This window comes from Numenius arquata, chromosome 1 (assembly GCF_964106895.1).
Source record: "Numenius arquata chromosome 1, bNumArq3.hap1.1, whole genome shotgun sequence".
NCBI classification, from domain to species: Eukaryota; Metazoa; Chordata; class Aves; order Charadriiformes; family Scolopacidae; genus Numenius; species Numenius arquata.
Window position 1 is genome coordinate 75,431,257 of NC_133576.1, and position 22,281 is coordinate 75,453,537.

The 22,281-nt window shown below is 40.3% G+C and overlaps 1 protein-coding gene across 5 annotated transcripts in view; it reads right to left on the reverse strand.

Annotated features, from left to right (window-relative positions):
* MCF2L (MCF.2 cell line derived transforming sequence like) overlaps positions 1–22,281 on the reverse strand; it is a 158,943-nt gene that overhangs the window by 40,175 nt on the left and 96,487 nt on the right. For all 5 annotated transcript variants that reach the window (XM_074155776.1, XM_074155785.1, XM_074155793.1 and 2 more), the window contains exons 3-4: positions 21,736–21,850; positions 2,562–2,652 (exon numbers count right to left, since the gene is read on the reverse strand). In XM_074155776.1, coding sequence (XP_074011877.1) covers positions 2,562–2,652; positions 21,736–21,850 — 206 coding nt within the window. The remainder of the gene's footprint in view (positions 1–2,561; positions 2,653–21,735; positions 21,851–22,281) is intronic.

Consider the following 22,281-nt stretch of genomic DNA (forward strand, 5'->3'; position numbering starts at 1 on the left):
CTCTCTACAGCAACCCTAAAGTATCAGCAGGAAATAAAGATTCAGCTTATTTTTGCTTATTTTCTGTCCCAGGAAAGAAAATGATCCCTAACAACAAAGAAGGAAAAATGAAGCGTAGAAATTTTTTAATATGGAAAGATATTCCACATTAATTTCAGCCTGAAACAAAAATTCTTTCTCCATTAGTTTTGTTTCAAACCATACTTCTAACACCTATTAGCAAAACCCAAACATTCGTGTGTCAAGAGTCTTGGAAATAACATAAAATTATTTAAAAAATACACATTAGTTAGCAGCTAATGTTAGCAGCTGGTCAGTGCTTAAAAATATATTTCCTACAGTTGTCAGAATATTAGTGATAGGCAGATGCTCCAGCCAGAATATTCCTGTTGGGCAGTGCTCCAGCCACATGACCCTGCGCTGGCACCTCTGATTTCACAAATTGAGAGGGTCAAACACCTTGGAGCAATCAGAGAAAAATCGGGAAAGATGGCCGGGAAGATGCTGCAGGACCTAGTACAAATAAGCCAACAGCCAAAACTCTGTTTTCAAACAGCATGAGACTCATACCCTCACACACAGCAATAACCTTAGGCAATCAAAACTGCTGGAGATACCAGGTTTTCAGACACAAGGTTCAATCTAGACAGCCCAAATGACACTCAGATGCTCGATTACCATCAAAAGATAACTTGGGCGGTTAGGAAAACCAGCGAAGGGGAAGTTGAGCCTCTAGTTACCCTTGAGCCATTTAAAAATCTCTGGTTCCTGCTGATGGACAAAGAAGTCCTTCTGACTCTGGTGCAAGATACATATTGCGTATATCTGGCTTTGTTTTTTTAATGGACAGCAGAATGCATTTAGAATTCATTTATGGCAAATATTATAGTAAAAAAAATGGTGGACAACAGCAAACAACAATTTTTCACTACATTTTTTTTTGGAATAGGAAGATACAATTTTCAAGTGTTCAGGGATGATGCGATTATTGCCGAAGCCCAAGAGGAGGACAGTCGCATACCTCCACTGACACAACACAAAGCCAAAGCTGAACCAGTTTTGGTTCAAATATAAAAACGATCATGCCTCTAACACATTAGACTTCAGATGAGAAGCATGATTTCTCTTTAAAATAAACCTCACAGAAGAATGAGAAAATAAGAAAAAAGAAAATTAACCCACCATCAACAGCACTGCAACCCACAGAGCTCACTGCACTTAACACCCTTCTCTAGGCAAAACCCTTAGGCACGAATACCATCGCTACAATGATGGATCCCGTATCCTGGAGAACAGATACTCAGGTTCTGTATATTGTGCTCCTAGGCAAAATAACACGCACTGGAGGAACGTCACCATAAATGTTAATATTATGGCTATAAACAACATGTGTGTAGTTGCCCCCTACCACCTCAATTATGTAGATAAAAGGAGTGTCACATGTTGACTACTTATCTCTCTTGAAACATAAACTACAGCATTGAATTTTGAAAGAGATTCAAAAACTCCAGAGATACAGTCCTTTTTCTTTAACCAGCCCAAATTGTGCTGCTCTCAGTTTCCATTACTGGAATCTGTTCAATGCTGCATCTCAAAATTTCAAAGTGAGCTGCAAAAGCAAGTTTTGCTATATTTATGTATATTCTCCATATTTTAACATTCCTAAACATCCTTAGTGTGCAAAAAGTTGTATTGTGGGAATATTATATCATTATATATTCATCCATGAGAAGTCATATAGTGGTAGTGATACATTACCTTTAAATAAATACCTTTTAATTTACAATAAACAAACAGTTCTTTGACTTTTTCTTTTACAGAGCTTAAAATTTTCAGCCTTGAAAAATTAAAGAAGAATTGCTTACAGCTCTGTTTTTCAGCACTTACTGGAAAGATTATCAGCACTAACAATTCAAGCAAGGATAACAAGAAAAAAACCAACAAAGAGTAAACAAACAGTATGGTAAGCACATGATAAAATGAATCTGTCTTTTCCTACTTATGTAAAAAAAAAGGAAAAATCCTCTAATAAGCTTAGTTTTCATATTAAAAATATTAATTAAAAAGGAGATAAAGTAACCACATGTGCTGTTGATTGATCATAGCGGGTATATAAGATTTTCTTGCTTACAAGCAACTTCTGTTTTAATTTGAACACCACAAGATCAGCTTTTACACCTGAATTCCTTTCAGAAGTGGTAAACTAAATCACGACCCTCATCCTCAACTCTTCCTAAAAAGGAAGCTTACTTGAGATGCACAGGCTGCCCACGCAAATATTAGTTCCCACTTGGGACAGCTGTGTGCCACACACACATGTTCTCCGAGTGCCTTCTCAGGCTGATGTCCTGAGCTACAAACTGCATTAAAATCACGTCATAGACACATGATACTTGGTCCCAGTCACCTGGGACACAAAAGCACTACTTGATACTTTTTGTGTCATATATCAGCTAACATTTTGTTGAAGAAATCAAGTCATTGCTGCTTTTCTACTCGTAAAAGAAAAAGGTACAACATGGAAACATTTTTCTAAGGAGTTAATTAAAAACAATACTCACTGCTATCCGCAGTATAGAAGCTTTCACAGAGGTCCATTTGTCCTGTCTGCGATCTATGACAAGAATAAATCCAATTCCAGCATCTTGTAAACTAAGTTTGGAGGAGGAAAGAAGAAAAAAAAGAGAAAGTTTAGTTAAAAATACAAATTAAACTCCTCTGGTTCTCTCACTCAAAAAAGCAGTTTAAAACTAGTTTAAAAAAAAAAAAAAAAAAGAAGTAGTTTGACCTTTTTGTGCAGAATCTTCTTTATCTAAACATATTAGATAAAGATATACTACACACCATTGGAAAGATGCAGCAGTCCCAAATATGTTCCACAGAGCTTCAAACCATAGTCAAATCCTGAATTCTTCTTTTTCACGAAAGAGTTTTTACATTTCTTGTTCAGAGATAATTTCAGAGGAAAATAAACCCCTTTGATTCTCTATTTTTTTGGTGTTGATATAATCCCTCCTTCATGCTGTTTTCAGTGTAATTTCAGGATCAAAACAAAGTTGTTTTTCCTTTTACATCTGCTTTTAACCTGCTGTTTGAATTCTCTTCCTCCTCACTGATATTTAAAACTCCTTAAAAACGCAGGTCCTTCAGATCATTCCACGATACTGCTCTGCGCATCTGAAATTCTCATACGCCTCCAGGTTGCAAACTTGCTCCCAGGTACATTTTCACATTCACCGTAACAAAAAATCCCTGCAGCATTTAAACCCTTCAAGTCATAGATGAGAAAAACGAGATGAGGTGCACTTCTCCAGAATGGAAACATCTGTGAGAGAGATCCCGCTCAAATCCTTGCGTACGGGTGACCTTTCTTTTTTCGCCTGTGCTCAGCTGCATGTGCTACCGAGTCCCAGTCAAGGGACCTGCTCCTGTTTTGTAATTCCCCATCTAAGCCAATTGTGCAATGCCAGCAGCAGCCCTTGCCAGCCAATCGCAATCAAAATGGAAACGACAGGCAAACACAAGGCAGACGGACTCGGATTTGGTTGCTTTTTCTTTCACCTATATTTGGTCATTTTTAACGTATGTGCTGTATTTTTAGTCCAAATAATCATTTACTGCAAGGCCTACTGTCTGCACTGTGTGACATTTAAAAATAATGCGCATCAATTTATCGTCATAGTTTAAAAGAAATATAAAAATCAAGACAACAGAATGACCGTATCCCTTATTCAAGATTGCTGAATCATGAAAACACCAGCTTTGCTTTATAAGATTACAGTGGCAGCATAATAATAACATGATGATGAGGAGGATGAAGAATATAGGTACCCAGACGTGTCATCTTAAGCTATTCTTCAAAATTACAAATTTAAACGTGACTCACAGTCTATCCCCTCTATTTTACCAACTGTAATATCTCTCAAATTTACAGGCTAGATATTTAGAAGGAAACATGAATAAACATAAAAAATGCAAAGGAATGCTTGCTTTCCTTCAAAAGCAGCTAAACAGTCATTTTAACATACGATAATATTAGAAACAACCCCTCACTGTCCACATTCAGTGCACATCACTTAACTCTTGCCTCTGGGTAAGGACAACACTGATAAACAACATCTGAGTGCTCGCCTTGTAAGCCTGAATAACCCTTGCAGACAAACAGGGCTTTATACTAGCAATATGCTTCCCACTTTCCACGATTTACTAAAGCTTCCCCTGTTCCTTGTCTTTCTTTATTTGAAGGGCAAGAGGAGAGATCTAGACTGATTTCAGTATATTCCTGTTCCCCATTTAAAGTTATCACCATTTTATCCTTCAGTCACTGAGCAAAGCAAAACGCTAATAGCATCCACATTCCACAATAATCAGGTAGCAAAACAAACTCCTTGGGTCACACAGTCCACTGTGGATAAATGGAGTCAAAAAGGTGCTGCAACTGTTCCCACAAGAGTTCATATGGATTTTGAAAAGTTTCAAGACTCTTTAAGAGCTAATTCCCAGGCTCAGTAGAAGTCCCCGAGAGTCCTGAAATTTCTGCATACTTCCTCAGCGGAAGCACAATCTCAGACCCCACAGAGTACCTAAATGCAACTTCTGCATCATATTTCAAGAAACTATTGACATTTCTGCATAACAGGAATAAAATTCAAGCCTCTGAATCAATCGGATTTCTCTCCAGGAGCACAGGGAAAGACAGGCTTAACTAGGATCCCAGAGAAGATCTAGATGGCAGCTCCACACACAAACATCGTGCTTCAATACCTGGCAATAAGCAGAGCTTAATATCGTTATCCTAGGAAAAAAAAACCACAAGGCCTACTTAAATGGAAAAGTTGACAAAGGAAAGCATATCGCTGCGACAGCCCAAAAGACATCTTTAGCCAACCTTCTTTTTCCACTGGATCAAATTGATGGATCAAATACGTGGGGTGGTTGCATGATCCAGAATGTGGCCCCCTTCCAGGCTCAGAAATAAAAGTCAAGATTCCCCACTGCTGACTAGAAGAGATGCAGAGACAAAGTCTTGAACACCTGACTTCAAACTGTTAATACTCCGTTAACATAGATTGCTTAAAAAAAAAAAAAAATTAAATGCTCTGTTCTGAACCGATCACAGTGGGAAAACTATTTGTTATCTTGACAACAGTGTCTTGTTGCAAAGGGCTGGCTATTGAGTCTGGGATCCAGCTCCAGCATTCGTAGGCAGGAAGCAACAAACTCAACTAACACATTGTGTACAACAAAGTTGAGAACATTATGAAGACAACAAAGTCACGTATTCAAGAAAAGTAAATATTGGAAACAGGTCTCTGTGCCAGTGCACCCTTGCTCTACTGACCTCTCTTTGCTGCCACATGCACCTCGGTACATAGTTATAACCCAGTTTGCAAGACCCCCCCCTCTTTTAGGGCGTAGGATAAATAGTGATATGGTAACAAGCAGATATTCAATTTGGCTCCTGTTTTAACTGTGAGTGCCAGCTGCCCCTCTTTCCCTCAGCCATATTTATTCAATTCTATCCAAATACTGATTTTCTCTCCCCCACTCCCCTCCCCATTTGCTTGAGAGTAAAACATTTTGGCTTCTAATCCGTCTCTCAGCAGAGCCACGCTCTGATGGACACATCCTGTCCTGCTCATCAAGCTTTACCCCATCTTGCTCTAGTTGCACTGTACTCATCAGCTTAGCCCAGGTCTTCTCACGCCTCTGTAACACCCTTCAATAAACTTGTCACCACCACCCACATTTGTCTCCTCCACTCATCCCTTCAACCATTCTCATTCCTTGCTGCCTTGTCCCAAGAACAGCTCAAAAGGTCTTGGAGCTTTATTTTTTTAATTTTTTTATTTTTTTTTTTTATTTTTTTTTTTACTGTCAGGACAAATGACCAAATTGGTTCTCACCCCACTCCTTCCTGAATATCACGGTCACCTTATCCTCCAACCTGAGTCTCCCTTACTGAAAGATTGAGTGGGATATAGGGTATCTTTCCTCGGGTGGACACTTCCCTTGGCTGTGGTGCTGCCTGCACCGTCTGCCTGTCAATATGCAGCACTCGCATCCCATGAGACAGTCTTCCTGCTCTCAGCCCTCGTAGTGGACCTGGCTCTTGGGCAGCTCACTCTGCAATCATGAAGAAGCCCCTGCTCAGCCCCAGGATGAAGAGGGACATTTTTGACAAGACTCAAGCAGCTGCTAAGCATCAGTGACCTGAGATTTAGGCAGATTTTTCTCAAGGTATTTCTTTGAGACAAAGGCCATCATTCTTCTAAGTGTCAAGTCCAAGTCCTTGACCAAATAGAGAACACTTGAAGAGAAGAGACACTTGAGCTTCTCAAACAAAAGGCTGTTTCAATGTTTGAAAAGCACAGTGGGTTTGTTGCCTGGCTTCTTGGGAACAACTTGGCTATTTTGGCCAAACTTTAAACCAAAAACTCATGTGAGACCTCACAAATGGCAAGAAAATTTGGCAGAGTTGCAAGTGACTGGAAACCAACCCTTACAGCAAGAAACAGCAGACAACCTTAGCAGAAGCACCTGCTTATTAAGGGTTTCTTGACATTTCCCTTACAACCTCTGTTTTCTTTAACACATTAACTTGTATCCGGTGTACTTTCTGAAACATAATTTATATAAGCTTGCAATTCAAACTTAGTATTTCCTTCCTTTGTTTCCCTCCCAACACACACCAAAAAAAAAAAAAAACCCCAACATCATGAGATAAGCTCTGTTCTTCTGTTTATTCACCATCACAAAGAACAGAACATTTTTAGAAATCCAGAGAAACAATCCCTGCCGTGCAGGAAATACGGCCAGCAAACTCACAAAGGCCAGGTCAGAAAGGTAGAAAGCAGGGGAAGGGGAGCAGAGGCTTCAGAGGACAGGAGAAAAAGCAGCCGAGGGCTGACTTTCCGCTTGGTCCCCTCCCTCCATCTTGGGGAGCAAGTGTAACACCATCCGGAGAAGGTGAGAGAGTGAGGTTGAAGTACCTGCCCAACAAGCACTGACTTTTCCACAGAGAAGATAGAGCAAGAACTGAATTTTCCACTTAGTGACTCCTCAGCTTTAGATTATGGGGACATCTCCCTCTCGTTTGCAAGACTTATGAGCTCATGCACCTGGGGGAAAGGGTGGGAAAGCTTATAGCACATAGGACTGCAGAAAGAAACTTCTCTCTGGGGTGTGTGGAAGCAATTACATAGTCATCATCTGAAAGATCCTTGCTTTTCTCCAAGGTATGGGTGGTGACAACTGCTACACAAATAAGTTCCTATTCCTAAGCTTCTACACTGCTTTATGAAAACTGCTTGTATACATTGCTCTCTACTACAAACAAAACAAAGCAAATCTCCAGGTTCATCGCAGAGACTCAATAATATCAAACTTTTGCATGTTTGAAGTTCTGTGCAGCATTTTAGGGTAAATAATTCCAGTTTAATAAAAGTGAATTTCAGTCTTAATGCCTTATTATTAAGCAGTTGGCTTACGTTACACTTAAGATTGTTCCATACCTTGACTACCTCTGCCTGGCCATACAAACCAACTAGAAATTCTTGCTCTCAACGGCTGAACAGCTATTTTGATAGTAGAACTTCAGTAATATTCAGCAAAGACCTACTGCATAGAGCAGAGCAACAAGGCAATGTCTGCAGCAATCTGCATTATAAGCAGCTGAAAGCTGTCTTTAGATCCCTGGTACCACCCGTTCTTAAAGCTTACTCACCCTCTGTAGCTCACCACTAACCATCAGTGATAGGCACACACTGCCTGAAGAGATGCGGGGCCTCAGACTGCTCACAAATCCTGATCTTTTTTGGCATGCAACACATAGGCCTATGTAGGAAGTACCGTGGAATTGGTCCATCCACCCATTATTGGCCATACTACTGTCCCACAAAAGGGCAAACATACAAGACTCGGTGACAGGTCATCTTAGGAATGGTATTGCTCATCCTGTCCATACAGCAGTTAGGTTTATGCCTGGGCATGCCACAAGGGTTATGGGTATCAGCTCTTAAAAAAAAAATATTAAAAAAATTAAATCTCAAAGGTAGAATTGTATCCAGTGCAGAAAAAGACAAGCTGGAGCTCAAACAGGTTCAGCATATACAAGGAGACAGTCCAGTAGCCTGAGCACAGGGGTAACAAACACTTTGGACAGCAAGGATTCCTATCATGCCCCAGTGATAAAAATGATTCCAGCAGCTATCACTCTTTGAAGTCAGAAGTCATCCTATATTCAGTCATCAGCAAAAAAGCTAGGGTAATCAAGAACAGCATTGTCTGTTACTTTGCTTAGGAATAGGCTATTGGAAACCAGGCACTAAGGTGCAAGGTTATTGTTTCCCAAGAGAAACTTTGCATCCTACATTTTCAGAGGCATTTCAACTGACTGAACCTGAGCCACTTCAAAGACCACTTCTCCATCTCTCCTGCTGCTAGGAATGACTTCTTGGGGGGTGAGGGGGAGACAAAAACTCTTTCTTAATCATAATTGTTTCACACATTAAAAAAAATATGAAACCACTAATGGCCCGGCAATGAATGAAAGCAGAGAAGAGCCATCTCTTAGTGGCCTTTATATGCTCCAGAAGACAGCCAGATAATATGGTGAAGAACATGGTATTAACAAATCGAGATAGAAATCTCCAGTACAGCAACCATGAAAGAAAGTAATTCAGCTAAACCCTATGGTGACATTTCACATTACAAGTTTTATGCTGGTTTCCCAGCAAGTAAAAGGGCAGGAACAATTCACTTGGCATAGCTTTGCCCCACATCTCCCTTCCTTGTGTCCCTAATGTGGGATAACCAAGACTTCTTCCATTTAATCACTAAGTCCTAGAGGATGCAATTTTTCCTAGAGCAGAAGAATTTAATGGTGTATGAATTTGACAAAGAAAAAAAAAGTTTAACTGTAACATTAAACAAAATCTGGTACGCAGGTACTAAACAATAATTAGACCTACAGCAGTTTAATTTTCTTACAATTCTTGATTCCTTGTTATCATAAAGCGAACTTTGTTTCAAAACTGGCTAATTTATACGCTTAATTCCAAACAAACCCACCATCTGGGTATTTTAAAAAAGAAACAAATTTTGTTTCACATTTTCCCCTCATTTTAAAAGGTGTTCTACTTATTAATTTTTAAAATATTTTTGTGCATGATTGGTTTTAAGTATTTTGATCTTATGACAGCTTCTTGCTTACTGTCTAAAGTTAGACTAAGATTAAGGACTTCTTAACATTGGAAACAACAGTTTCTAAGAAGAAAGTGGTCTTGTGCTCTCTTGAGTAAATGATGGAAATAAGAGGATATATCATGCTCCAGTTTGAAAGCTACAGATATCACAGGGTTTTGTAGCCCATAATACCCAGCCTCACTGTAGGTGGTGCCTGATTAAATCAATTTAGAGACAGCAGGAACTGAAAAAGAACTATAAACCAGCCATTATTTGATCTCTATATTGGACAATGAACTTTATAGTTTCAATTGCTGAGTGAGCCTGTAGGTTTCTGACACAATCTCTAAACTGCATACTGCTTTGTAATGCTGCTGCTATTTCAGATGTTATGTGTTTTCTAGAAACCTGCACTTAAGTTAGTACTTAAAAGCATTCAAGTTAAGAATAGTCCGGAAAATAAAAAAATGTTATAATCCTCTAATGTTACAAATTATATTCCAAATACACAATGTAAATGTATAAAACAAATTGATTACACACCTAAGACAAGTTAGAAGTGTTCTGAAAGCTGGATATAGCAATACCTTCCCACTAACTACACTTGATCTAAATTAGCAAACTTTAAAATTATATTTTCTATTTTTATGACAGAAAATTTGAGGTTTGCATTGGAATTGAGATATCAGTGGCAAAAATATGCCAAGAAAATAAATAGAATGAAAACATATTCCCAAAAGATGGCTGTATATACAATTGCATGATCCTGTCATGACATTTAATTGGTTAGACAGAAAATAGCAGTTTGGTGCCAAGTTCTGCCTCAGCATGTATGTACGACAGAGGTTCAAAGAATATTGCACACATCTGAAAACAGAATTGTTCCTAACAAGGGTAATCTTTATGAAGACAACGTTTACAAAGACCCAGATGAAGCTGTTTGGCTACCTAGCAGACCTCCTGAGCCCCTAAAGCAAACTGAGATGACATTCTGGCTCCAAGTCAATCTGTGGGCCTGATATCTCAGTTTGGATTCCCCCAAGAATCACTTTCAGTTGAGGTGTGTAACCAGTTTATCAGAAATCAGTTCTTATTCTAGTAACATTTATGAGAAAAAAAAAAAAAACCACAACCCAGAAATGATGAGTGTGCTCCATTTCTGGCACATGGCACCGCATACGGGACAAAAATGAATGCAATGGTTAACGACTTCTGCATAATTTCAGATGGAATTAGTAATATAGTTTTGTCTTTAATTTTTATAACCTACATCTCTTGAGCTGAAAACATGGAAGTCAGCTAGTGCAGGAAACGCATTTGGGAGGACACGTCCATTGCATCTGATCTCCTTGACCATCCCTAGAGCACAGACCCAAGGAACAGGCCCACCTCAAGGTTCCTGAGGTGCTGAATTTAAAGCCAGTGCTTGGTGGTGTGGAAGTCACTGCACTGCACCTATCTCTCTGTATCCGAATCTCTGGAAGCAGGGACAAAACTTGGCATCTACTTCTTACTGTGAGCGCCTGCACTGTATGCTTCAACAAAAGGCTATTGACCTAGAAGAATTTTCTGTATTTGATTATTGGGCCCTCTCATAGTCAGCTCAATGAACTTTAACCGTAGAAGGAAAGACCTAACATAGCCAACTCAAACTGAGGCTGACCATTGTTCATAAAGAAATAGAGGAAAGAGAATGAATTCCAGCAAAAGAAATTTAAAAAAAGACAGAAGTGCTGCTATACAAGTGCAGCCTCTAGTGGTCTGTCCAAAAATCACTGAACGCCAAGTAAAACTTATTATATATAAAGCTCCTGGCAGTAACAGCTGCATTTCACCCAACACAGCTGATGTTGTGATGCTCAAAAGCGGAAGCATAACCTGTAAGCAAGGAGGCAGCATTTCTCATTGATTCTTATGTCTAAAACCTGATTTTGAAAATAAAAACTGCCCCTCCACCACCAAAACACACCCCACCAAACCCCAACTAAATCACTACCAATACAACAATGGCATACTATTCTACGATCTTTTTCATTCTACGGTAGAATTCTGTGAACATACGGATTTTTGAACACACATTCAAAACACAGCATTTGTACCTTCTCTTTACTTTGGTTTTGATAGTTACTACCTTCCCTCCAGAGAAACCAGTGAAGCTGCACAGGAAATGAAGAAAATCTGAGCCTTTCTGTTGGAGCTGAACCTGTTAAAGTTTCATTGTTAGACCAGGCTCAGATAAGAAATTTGATGTGTTTCCCTCCACTATGTGCTTCTTTTTCTTCCTTCTCCACATTTCACTCTTTCTAAATCTTATCCAGTGTATGACTGACGAAAACCTTATCTCTCCCCTTTCCTATTATGCTTACTTTTGGTCTTGGCTGTTATTAGTTCACGCCCCAGGTATGTCTGAAAACACTCATACTGTATTTCAATTTTCTCAAGATTGAGGAATCATCAGATACACAAAATTGTATTTAGGATCTCACAGCAAGCAGGCAAAGAAGAATTTAGATGCATGTTGGGTTGTGAGGTGGCATAAATAAAAACCATGATAGGCAAGTGGTTATAATTTGCTCATGAGGCAGAAGAGACAAGCAGAATCATACAGTCTGGAAGAGCAACACCATGCAAATGCATTTTGAAGCTTTATAAGCATAGGCAGAATAATTATACATGATGTCGTGTCAGTGACAGGAGATCTTAAAGGGCAGGCGAACAGGAGACAAAATAATGAAAGCAACTTCAAAGAGCTTTGTCTAAGGGGCTAATAAATAATTCAAAACTTTGGAAGTCTCATCCAAACTTCATGACGACTAGCCCAGTTACATGCAGCCCTACCCCTGATCTGAAAATCCTTCAGTCCCCACAGGACTGCGACATCAACAGCTCACTGCATCTGCCCGCAAAGCAAGAGCCTGCGAGGAAGATGGGCTACTATCAGAGAGGTACTGTTGATGAGGCGAGTGACAACTCACTGACAACCAGGAGAACTGCTCTCAAGCCTTGGTCCCAAAGGCGATCAAAAGTCCTGCACAGCAGTAGGTCCCTTGAAATTGTGAGACAGAAATCCATCCAAACACGTTTACTTGAAGCACTTCTTGTCTCAAGCACTGCTTGTGTTCCTCAGCCAAATAAGCAGGGCTGGTACATACCTTATTTATTTTAAAGCATGTATGCCAACTTATATAGCATACACAATCACGTTTTTTCCCCCCTCCTCCCCACTTAGCTTCGGAGATCTAGCCATTAGTATCTTCCTTGTTTGGTCCCTATAGCTCCTCTATCTCCTATGCAACTCTAGATCCTCAAATCAGCCTCTCTCCCACTTTCAAGCCAATTCCTCCTTAAAAAATACCACAACTAATTGGAGTACAGTAATGCTGGCTATATTCCATCATATATGCTGACATTCTTTCTGCTCCAAAAAGCTTATGCTGTTGGGGGAAAGCTGAGGGAATGTAGCCAGTGTTAAAAATAAGAACTGAAGTGTCCAGGCGCCATCATCTGCCTGGGCCTGGACATCTGCTTGTACCACATGCACTGATTTCCTTTCTGTGGTTCCATCAGCCTTTTTTTTTTTTTTTTTTTTTTTTTTTTTTTTTTACTGTAACTTAGTAAGCTTTACCCCAACAAGGAACCCCACAGCCTAAAATCAGAATGGCTTCGATGTATTTCTGCAGGTAATGGAAATAACCATTAAAAGACAAAGTTACCACTTAACATCCTTTTTTTAACTGTGTGAAATTAATTAAAACAAGTTTCTTTAAGGTAGAGTTTTAATATTCTAAATAGAAAAAAACAGCGTAATTTCTTCAGGTCACTCAGACCTTTTGAAAGGACTGTTTGGAGCAAGACAACAACTTTGAGAACTCATTTAGATTTAAGTACAGATGGCTCAAGTAAGCCATGTCATCCTTGAGGGACAATTAAGGATAAATAGGTCAACAAAGGCAAAAAGGCTCCACACTGGTTAAGCTTGAGTAAATATGAGCAACAGAAAGTCTGCACAATTAACTCAGACTCCACAAAAGCATTTTTATACCTATTCAGAACTATGATATTAGAATTACACATATTTCCAGTAGACTTCAACAACTGTTAATGCCACTGCACAATGTATTGATGCAACCTTACCTGGAATGGTGTGTGTCATGTTTTAGAAAGGTGAGTTTATACTTAAATAGGGTGTTAAATATTCTGAACTTAAGACTAGACTAACAAAAGCTCCTGTGTGAGCTCCAGCATTTTAGTAATTAACTTTCAAAATTTTACAGTGCTCAATTTACCTCATCTCCTTAGCAGATTAAATTTATCACCGGACAGTGTGTGTCATGCATACAGAGCCTATACACTATTCAAATCCTCTAAGCTTTGACGGTGTAAGTGGGATTTAATGACTAGAAAGGCTTTGCCTGTACAGGGCTGAGCTTTAAAACAAGTTTAAGACATTCACAAGGTGGACACCAAAACAAGTGTAAATTGTTCCAAACTCAGGAAAAATTCCGACTTTAAGTAACGCATTCAGCTTTGACCTAATCTTGTGAAACTAAGCATCTGACACAAAAGATTCAAACTACTACTTAACTTTAAGATGCAATGCTCTTACTTCAAACATAAGCCTTTACGTTTCCTTTCTGCTTACAGGAACATATGGCTTTTACAACTGTTTGGCAGCTGTGCTCTGAGAAAGGAAGGGCACACACAGCATGACAGATTTTGCTGGAAGTCCTGGGATGTTCTCACTGATGAATTTGAGGGGCTGCCAAGGCAACAGCAGGGTTCAGGTTCCACATCTTCAGCCCAGATTGTAATCCCACAAAGAGAAGAGCATGGAAATGATGCACAGCTGAGAGGAGTAAACTCTGAAGCTGCAAAGCTGTTGCTCAGTGTATCAGTGGGAACTGTCAGGGCATCTGTTTTTTTGGCACTTCTTACCCATTATGTGGTTACGTTCATCCCTGGCACTCTATAAAACAAAAGTGGTTAAGTCTCAGCTAGTGGTGGTGCGCTTGCTTAGTTTGCAGGTAAATGAGGAAACATTGTGGTTACCCTCCCACATTGGATCTTCACAGGGTCAGCCCTAGACCATGAGGGATTTGCCAGCTCCAAACACAGCATTATCCCAACACGGCTGCCCCCGCTTCCAGAGCACAGTGGTGGATCTATGCCGAGGAGACTGGCCAGACCCAAGCTCTCTGCTCTCCAGTGGCCCCTCATGCTGAGAAGGTTTGTAAGCTCCAGCAACACCCACACTGTGCTGTGACATGTTCTTCTGGCTGCTACCTAAATCCACCCCGTCATGCTTTGCTGTGCCCACGCTAGCGAAGCCTTCTCAGCCCACTGGAAGGCTTAGCACAGACATTTCTTTTTCAGGTTTCCAGTGTTACCCCAAACAATGGGGAGCTGGTGTAGTTAAAGAAGGGTCTACCTGAAGCTTAGCAAACCCTAACAACTGAGCTTGCAAACTGTCAGACATCGACACTTTCAGAGGTCATATTGTTCTGTTTCGTTACTTGGACCGGATGGCTCCCTGGTTTCCAACACCAGGCGGTAGCACAAACAACAGGATTTCTTAGAAGTCCACATGGTGTTCAAGCACTGTAAGCCATTGGGACCTCAAAGAAGGGGACGTTCTCCCGGGCAGGAAACTGACAGGGACAGCTTTCAAAACAGGAAACTGCCGAACATGACAAGTTAACTTGAGATATGCTCAAAATCATACAGTAGGACAGAAAGGCATTACAAAGAGAGGCTGTACAAGGCTCTTTCTGAATAGAGTAAATAAATGAAAAGGCCTGTGTACTGTATGTAATCAGCAGCATTGGGACTCAAACTGGTCATCAAAACCTGTTCCGAATTTTCTAATCTACACTATTTCTTATTTCTCTTGAAAGGAACTTTGTATTTAAGACTAAGTGTTACATATTTAAAATATTAATTTTCCAATCCCTTGTGACCACAAGAATTTTTGCTTGCTTTCTTTGTTCAAAGATGAACCTACATGAGCAACAAAGAAAAGCATTAAAACTATATCCTTTTTTTCTCTCATACAGCATATTGTTTTCTGATTGCAGTCAAAACTGCTTAATTAACTAGAAGCAAAACCATATGTTGAAAAATCCAGTCTTTTTTTTTTTAACCACTGCAATTATCTATTAATTTGTTTTGGACCAAGTTCTCATGCTACATCCCACTATTGGTAAATTCATATTCCAAGAATGTGTACACACTAAAGTTAATGAAATATGTTTAGAGTGGCAGCTGTGATGGATAGAAGTAAGTACGAATAACACTTGCCTTCAGGGTACATTGCAAATCTTAAAAGTCTATTTACTAGGATAAATAGAAAGAGTTAAAAATATTTTCAAAACAGAGGGGAAAAATGAAGGGAATACTGAATGCCCCGAGATGACTTCTTAAGGGTACAGTTGGCAGCTATTTCAGGACCTATCGCAAACTTGAATGGAATATTTTTCCTCCGTATTCTGTATATGTGGGATGCAAAAGGTACATCCTACAGGTGCCTCTCCCACTTTGCAATAAGAATTATGGACACTGTGTATGGAAGTTGTCAGTTTTTGCCTCAGCTAAGAGGTGGGACAACCTTGTTCTGCACGACATCCTTTTCCTACCCAGCTCAGTAGCAATCACCAAAGGACTCACCCAGTGAAGTATTAGGAGACATTTTTCTCTGCAAAAGGAGAATCAGACTAGCTACATGGACATTATAAAATGTTCTCAAAGCATCTCAGATAGATGCAAGACTTGGCTCACTGTCCTCTGCTGAAACCCAATTGAATTTAAAGAGGTCACCTCTTACAGATATGACTTTATTCAGCAACTGCATCAAAAAGAACTATTAATTCATGTGGATCAATACTTATATGTAAACTATTTGTACCAATTCAACATTTTAGCTAAAATAGTCTTCCTAGAAAGTATTGCCTTAAGTACATTACATACTGCCATGGATCCTTCTTCTTTCATCTTGGGTACTATATGTATAAAATAAATCACGTGACCTAAGAAAAATCTAAGAGAATCCCCACCTTTTTAATAAAACTTTATCTTGCACTTCAATAATAATAAAAAAATACTAGCTGCTAAAATGAAAACTCTATTTCAGAAGTATTACATGTATACCTTTACAACATACATCTCATTACCAAAACAGCAGTTATAAAAGGATTAGCTGTAATCTTCCATTAACTATAGTACTCATCCTTAATCCATTGGTTTTCCTTGATACAGCAGCAATCTTGAAGTACACAGGGTACGCAACTGCTGTCACACACTATGTCGACAACATGTACTGAATATTGATATTATTACAAACTATACATTAGACATCGTATTTTATTCAGCTGTATATAGAACATGAATTTACCTTGCAACATTAACAACACTCACCTGAAGAAGATAGTTCAGCTCTCTGCTTAATTATATGCAGTTGCACCAGGGTTAACTGAGTATCTTAAATTGAGATGAGGTATTCCCTTTCCCACTGTCTTCTTTCTTAACATCATCATGTATCAGGCATTTACACATCTAAGCACATGCTTAGATAGCTCTTCTATTTGCACTATTCTACTCCATGGTCATCTAAGTTGGTAACATGCAAATTGCAATAGTTCCATTCCTAAATGCAAGGTGCCCCACGAGACAATTAACTCTTTATTATTAAAGTTCACTATGAAAAAGACAAGAGAAAGTTTACATATATAAAAAAAACAACTTGTGAAGCCCAGTGTTTAGATAGTATGAACAAGAACACGGTAAGAGGGGACAAGGTCATGTTTACCTATAAAAGTAGAGGGAGTAATAAAGGTAGGTTAAGAGGTTTCAGTTTTTCCTCTTTCAAAGTCCTAAGACAGTCTTATTACCAAAACTACTTCTTTCACTCGGGAACAAATCTTGAAAACCTGATGCCACTGCTAAGATTTACTATACCAGTAAATATTTTATTGGGTGAACTCTACTGCAGAGCATAGAAAGGTCCTTTCTTATGAGGCTTTTAAGTAGCTCCTCACCGTCATTCCCATGAAATATTATTTCCCTTAACATGCGATTGCAGGCAGTCAGACAATGAGTTTTGAGTTATTGCTGCCAAACCCTTGCTGTGATCAGGAATCTTGTACGGGGCCAAGTAGCACAAGTAGTTTTCTGAGGAACTGTTGTGGCTCCAGACATGTCCATGCTCTACACAGAAAAGTCCATTTCCCCCAGTCAGTCAGAACAGCCAAAAGACACCAGTTATGTATTTCATAAGATAAATGACACTGATCTGGAGAGCAGTCCATGCGTAAAAGCTGAGGGCTGCATTTTTGTCCTCCCTGTAAATCTGTACTCCTTAGGCCTCTTTAATAAACTGAGTAAATAAATAAGTAACAAACTGACTCTGCTTCCCTCAAAAGCCGTTTCCAAAGCATCCAAAGCAGTCTTTGAAGTTTTAGCCCTTGAAAACTAAGTTAACAGCAAAAATCCTATCTTATGACACTTTTGGCAGCACTAGAAATATCACAATTCAAGAAAAAATACTGCCTATCTTTGGGATATAGACAGTCAATTTATCATTAGCAAAACATATTTTATAAGGGCATGTATGCTGACATCCAGCTAGTGGCATTTCTACAGTTTGTTATTCCTACAGACCTGCACAAGGGGTCATAAACACAATTTTACACAGTAAGCTCATAACACCCCTTAGTGAAGATATCTTAGTGAAGATATCTTCAGCTTTGAGACTAGAGTAATCCTCAAGCACAAAGAGGTCCCAGTTCTATCACTAACAATGGTATTTTTACAAAGTTGAAAATGAAATGATATCACCCTAATACCTAAAATATTATTATATTCACAACAGTTAATACCTTACTTTTCACATCCAGCCAGCTGAGCTGTCTCCTTGGTTTATACAGAACAGTGATCTCTTTCTAAAGGATTTGAAATTAAAGAAACAAGAAAATCCTACAAGAACAGCCAGACTTAATGGCCCCTTCTGCCTCAATACGCACCAAGGAGTTGTGGGAGGGTAGGGAAACAAACTGAAAAATCTGAAAATCTGCTCCCAGGCTTTTAATCAGCAAAAATGTGCTCCTGCCAAACTGATGCTCCGGGATGCGCCCAGTGCTCCCTCCCCTGCACCAGATGCTGTTTGTTCTGATCAGAGCTTCTCACATAAACCCCACTCCGCACAGAAGTTCAATGGCCACCATGAAGCATACCACCAAGAACTTTCAAAAGGAGGAGCAGATGTGAATTTAGAACATAATTATTTGTAATAACAGTATTCAAGAAAGATACTATCAAGGGAGATTTTGCATCACGCAGTTTAACCAACAGAGTGATAAACAAAGAAAATGAAGCTGGCTGTCAGCTTCACAGCTCCTCTCCCTGATAAACTGGGGATTAACAAGTACAACCAGGAGGACATGTCACAGTACTGTGCTGTGTAGAGCCAGCATTCCCTTACAGGGAGTAGGTCCTACAAAACAATTCAGAGGAAAACCCTTTGCAAGAATATAACTATTTCTCTTCCTACATGCACAGTAAACAAAAGTACACATATATATGAGGGACATCTGCCACAAGCAGTTCCAAATGTGAACTGAGCATGGTCCATGCCGAGTTGCACCGAATGCCGTCAGTGAAAAGAACATGAAACGCAGCTTGAGATCAACATTTAATCAGCGTCATACAACCTGTGTTTCTATGAGTTTTTAACCTGGGGCAGCAATATAGCCTAATTTGGGAAAGACATAAAGGAGATCTCTTGATTCATACAATCATTCAAGTTTGAAGGGATCTCAGGAGGCTTCTAGTCCAACCTCCTGCTCAAAGCACGGTCAACTCCAGATTCAGATCAAATTGTTCAGGGCTTTGTATGGTCAGGTCAAAAAACCTCCATGGACAGAGTCTTCACAGCCTCTCTTAGCAGCATATCTCAATGCTTCGTTATCCTCCCAGTGACAATTTTTTTTCCCTTACATCTAGGTCAGAACTTCTTTGTTCCCATTCCCACCCCAGGCCTCTCCTTCCCCACCACCCATCTCTGTCAGGAGCCTGCTGCTCCTTCCATCAGTGGAGACAGGGGCTGTTGGGCCCCTGCAGTTTTCCATCCCCCGGCCGAGCAAGCTTGGCTCCTGTAGCCTCTCCTTACACATCATTTTCAGCCCTGGCCATTGTGAGGGCCCCTCTGGACTCATGCCAGTTTGTGAACCCCTACTCTATGGTAACTCAGAGCTGGGCCCGCACTGCAGATGGGGTCTTGAGAGAGCCAGCCAGGGGATGGCTGCTGTCACCCACTCTAGGCCATACTCCTGCCTGCACAGCCCCGGAGCTGCCAGCTTTCACTGCTGCCAGGGCACCTCGCTGGCTCACATTTAGCCTGCTGTCCACCAGTGCCCTCAGATCCTTTTCAGAAGAGCAGCCCCACAGCAAGTTAGTTCCTGGGCTGTACTCTCGCAAGGGGGTTAGTCCACCCCAATTGCAGGATTTGGCATTTGTCATTGCAAAATTTCATGAGGTTCCTGTCAGCCCATATCTCCTACCCATCTATGTTCCTCTGACTGGTAGTCCTTCCCTCAAGTGTACTGACTGGTCCACCAGTTTCTTATCCATAAACTTGATGAGGGTGCACTCCATCTCCTCCTCCAGGTCATTGCCAAGGGTATCAGGCAGCATGTATGGTTCCCTGAGGAACTCTGTCTCCTGGTAGAACATGAGCCATTTAACCATCACTCTGTGCTTGATGATTCAAGCAGTTTCTCACCCACCCAGCAGCACACCTGTCAAGACATAACAACTCAAAGTGTACGCAAGGCTACTGGGGGAGACTTTATTGACAGTTTTGCTTAAGGTGAAGTAAAAGACATGCACAGCTTCCCTTCATTCACATATCCAGTAATTTCATCACAGAAAAATGTTGGTCCAGCACAATTTACTGGTTTTCGATCCATGCTGGCTATTCCCCATCACTTTCCTCTTTCTTGTGCCCACAAATGTGTTTTAAGAGGACTCACTCTGTAATATTCTCACAGACCAAAGTGAGGTTGACCAGCGTGTAGCACTCTGGATCATTACTCTTACACTTTCTGAAGATGAATGCAGCATTTGTCTCAAATCATCACAGTCCACCTCTGATCTCAAAAACCTTTCAAAGACGATGAAGAGCTTGCCATGACATTGGCCAGCCTTCTCGCCACTCTTGATGTAGCTTATCTTATCCCAAAGACTAGATGTTAGTCAAGGTTCCTCAAGAGATCCTTGACTTCATCCTCATCCATTGCTAGTCATTCTCTTCCTTGAACCCTCCCTCTAACCACATCAGCCTGGGAGACAGAGTCAGAGGAGACTGAAGAAAAGAATTCAAGTGCCTCAGCCTCATCTGTGTTGGCTGCTACTAATTTACCCAGCCCATTCAGCACAGGTCCACATTTTCCTTGGTTATTCCTGTATTTCTAAAGCAACTGAAGGTGGGTTTTTTTGTGTTGGTTTTTGTTTGGTGTTTTTTTTTTTTTTCTCCCCTGAGGGGCCTTCATGTCCATTGCTCCTTGTCCCTCAGTTCCAGGTGTGCTTCAATTTTCCTGAAAAACTGTCCCTACGTGTTTGGGCAACACTTCTATATTCCTTCTTTGTAGCCTGTCCCTGTTTCATTTCCTGTATGGTCTCTTTGTACTCCAGCTCAGTCATAAGTTCCCTGTTCAGCCAGGTCAGTCTCCTGTTATGTCTATTCATTTTCCAGGACATACCATTCTTTTGCTTGAAGGATGCTGTACTTAAAAACTTGCCAGCTTTCCTCAGAAGATTTAATCTTCAGACTTGCTTTCCATTGAATCCCACCCATCAGTTCCCTCAATAAGCCCAAAGTCTGGTCTCTTGAACTCTAGAGTCTGTACTTTAATTGCTACTTGCCTTCCCTCACCTCCATCAGGATCTTGAACCCCGCTATTTCACTCCCTAACAGATCTTCAACAAAATCACAATTTTTATTAAGCAGCCCATTGATAAAAGCCCCCCTTTAAGAGAGCCAGGATAAATTGATGGGCCTGCTTAGCACCTTCAGCCAAAGTTCTGGAAGTGCTGCAAAGACTACGTACAGCTGAGCCAGGAAAACAGAGCACAAGTGGTCAGGACAAAATTCTGTATGTAACTATGGAGTATCCTCTCACACCGAGTAACATCTTGAGTAGCATCTAAGAATGAGCTTATTCTGCCAAAATTATACACGTTTTCAATTAAAGCACTGAACATTGCACTCTAAGATACAGCAAAGATAAGAAACAAGAGGACAACGTCCATCATGGAATCTGCAGCCATCCATACCAGGAAGTAATTTTCTGAGGAAATAGGGATAGCACTATGTAATTCATCTAACAACTACATTAGGCAGCTGTCACTAATCAACACTTATTGACACTGCACTATAAGCTGCATTTTCCTTTTCTTTAATTAATTACCAAGCCTAACCTTTACACCATCACGTAAGTGACTGAACAGGAAAAATCACTTTGTGGACAAAAAGGTATTTTCTCCTAAACAGGTGCCTACCTTGGGATGCTTGTCAGGTAGGTCAGGACATTCTGGAACTCCTTCTCGGGGATCTCACTGAAAGCTGGATAGTCTGGAAAGGTGATAACAGGGCATCCATCTCCCCCTCTTCCACCTACAAAAGAAACAAGCAGCAGGCACGTTTACATGCAAGTCCCTTCACCTAGCCTGAAGTTTCCCAGTAATGAAACTACAGTGCTCCCCCCGCCCTTTTTTTTTTTTTGTGGTGCAGGGCTCATCGGTGTGGAACCTCTTTATTCTGAACAGTCTAATGCCTTCTTCAAAACTTTTATAGGAAGTTTTGTAGGAAGGAACTTGTTACACCGCATTCAGTTTTGGTTTTCTGTACAAACGTCCTTGCTCATGTGAACACAGTTTTGACGCCAGATGGCAGTGCATCTTTCTTTTGATAAATGTCAACTGTATGTAACTATGACCAATTTGGAGAAAGAAAAGAACTGATTTAGAAAAAAAAAAAGTTCATTCAGAATTAAGTAGGTGAATCTCCATCTTGAACTGAACTCAACCTTCTTACTAGTTTGAACT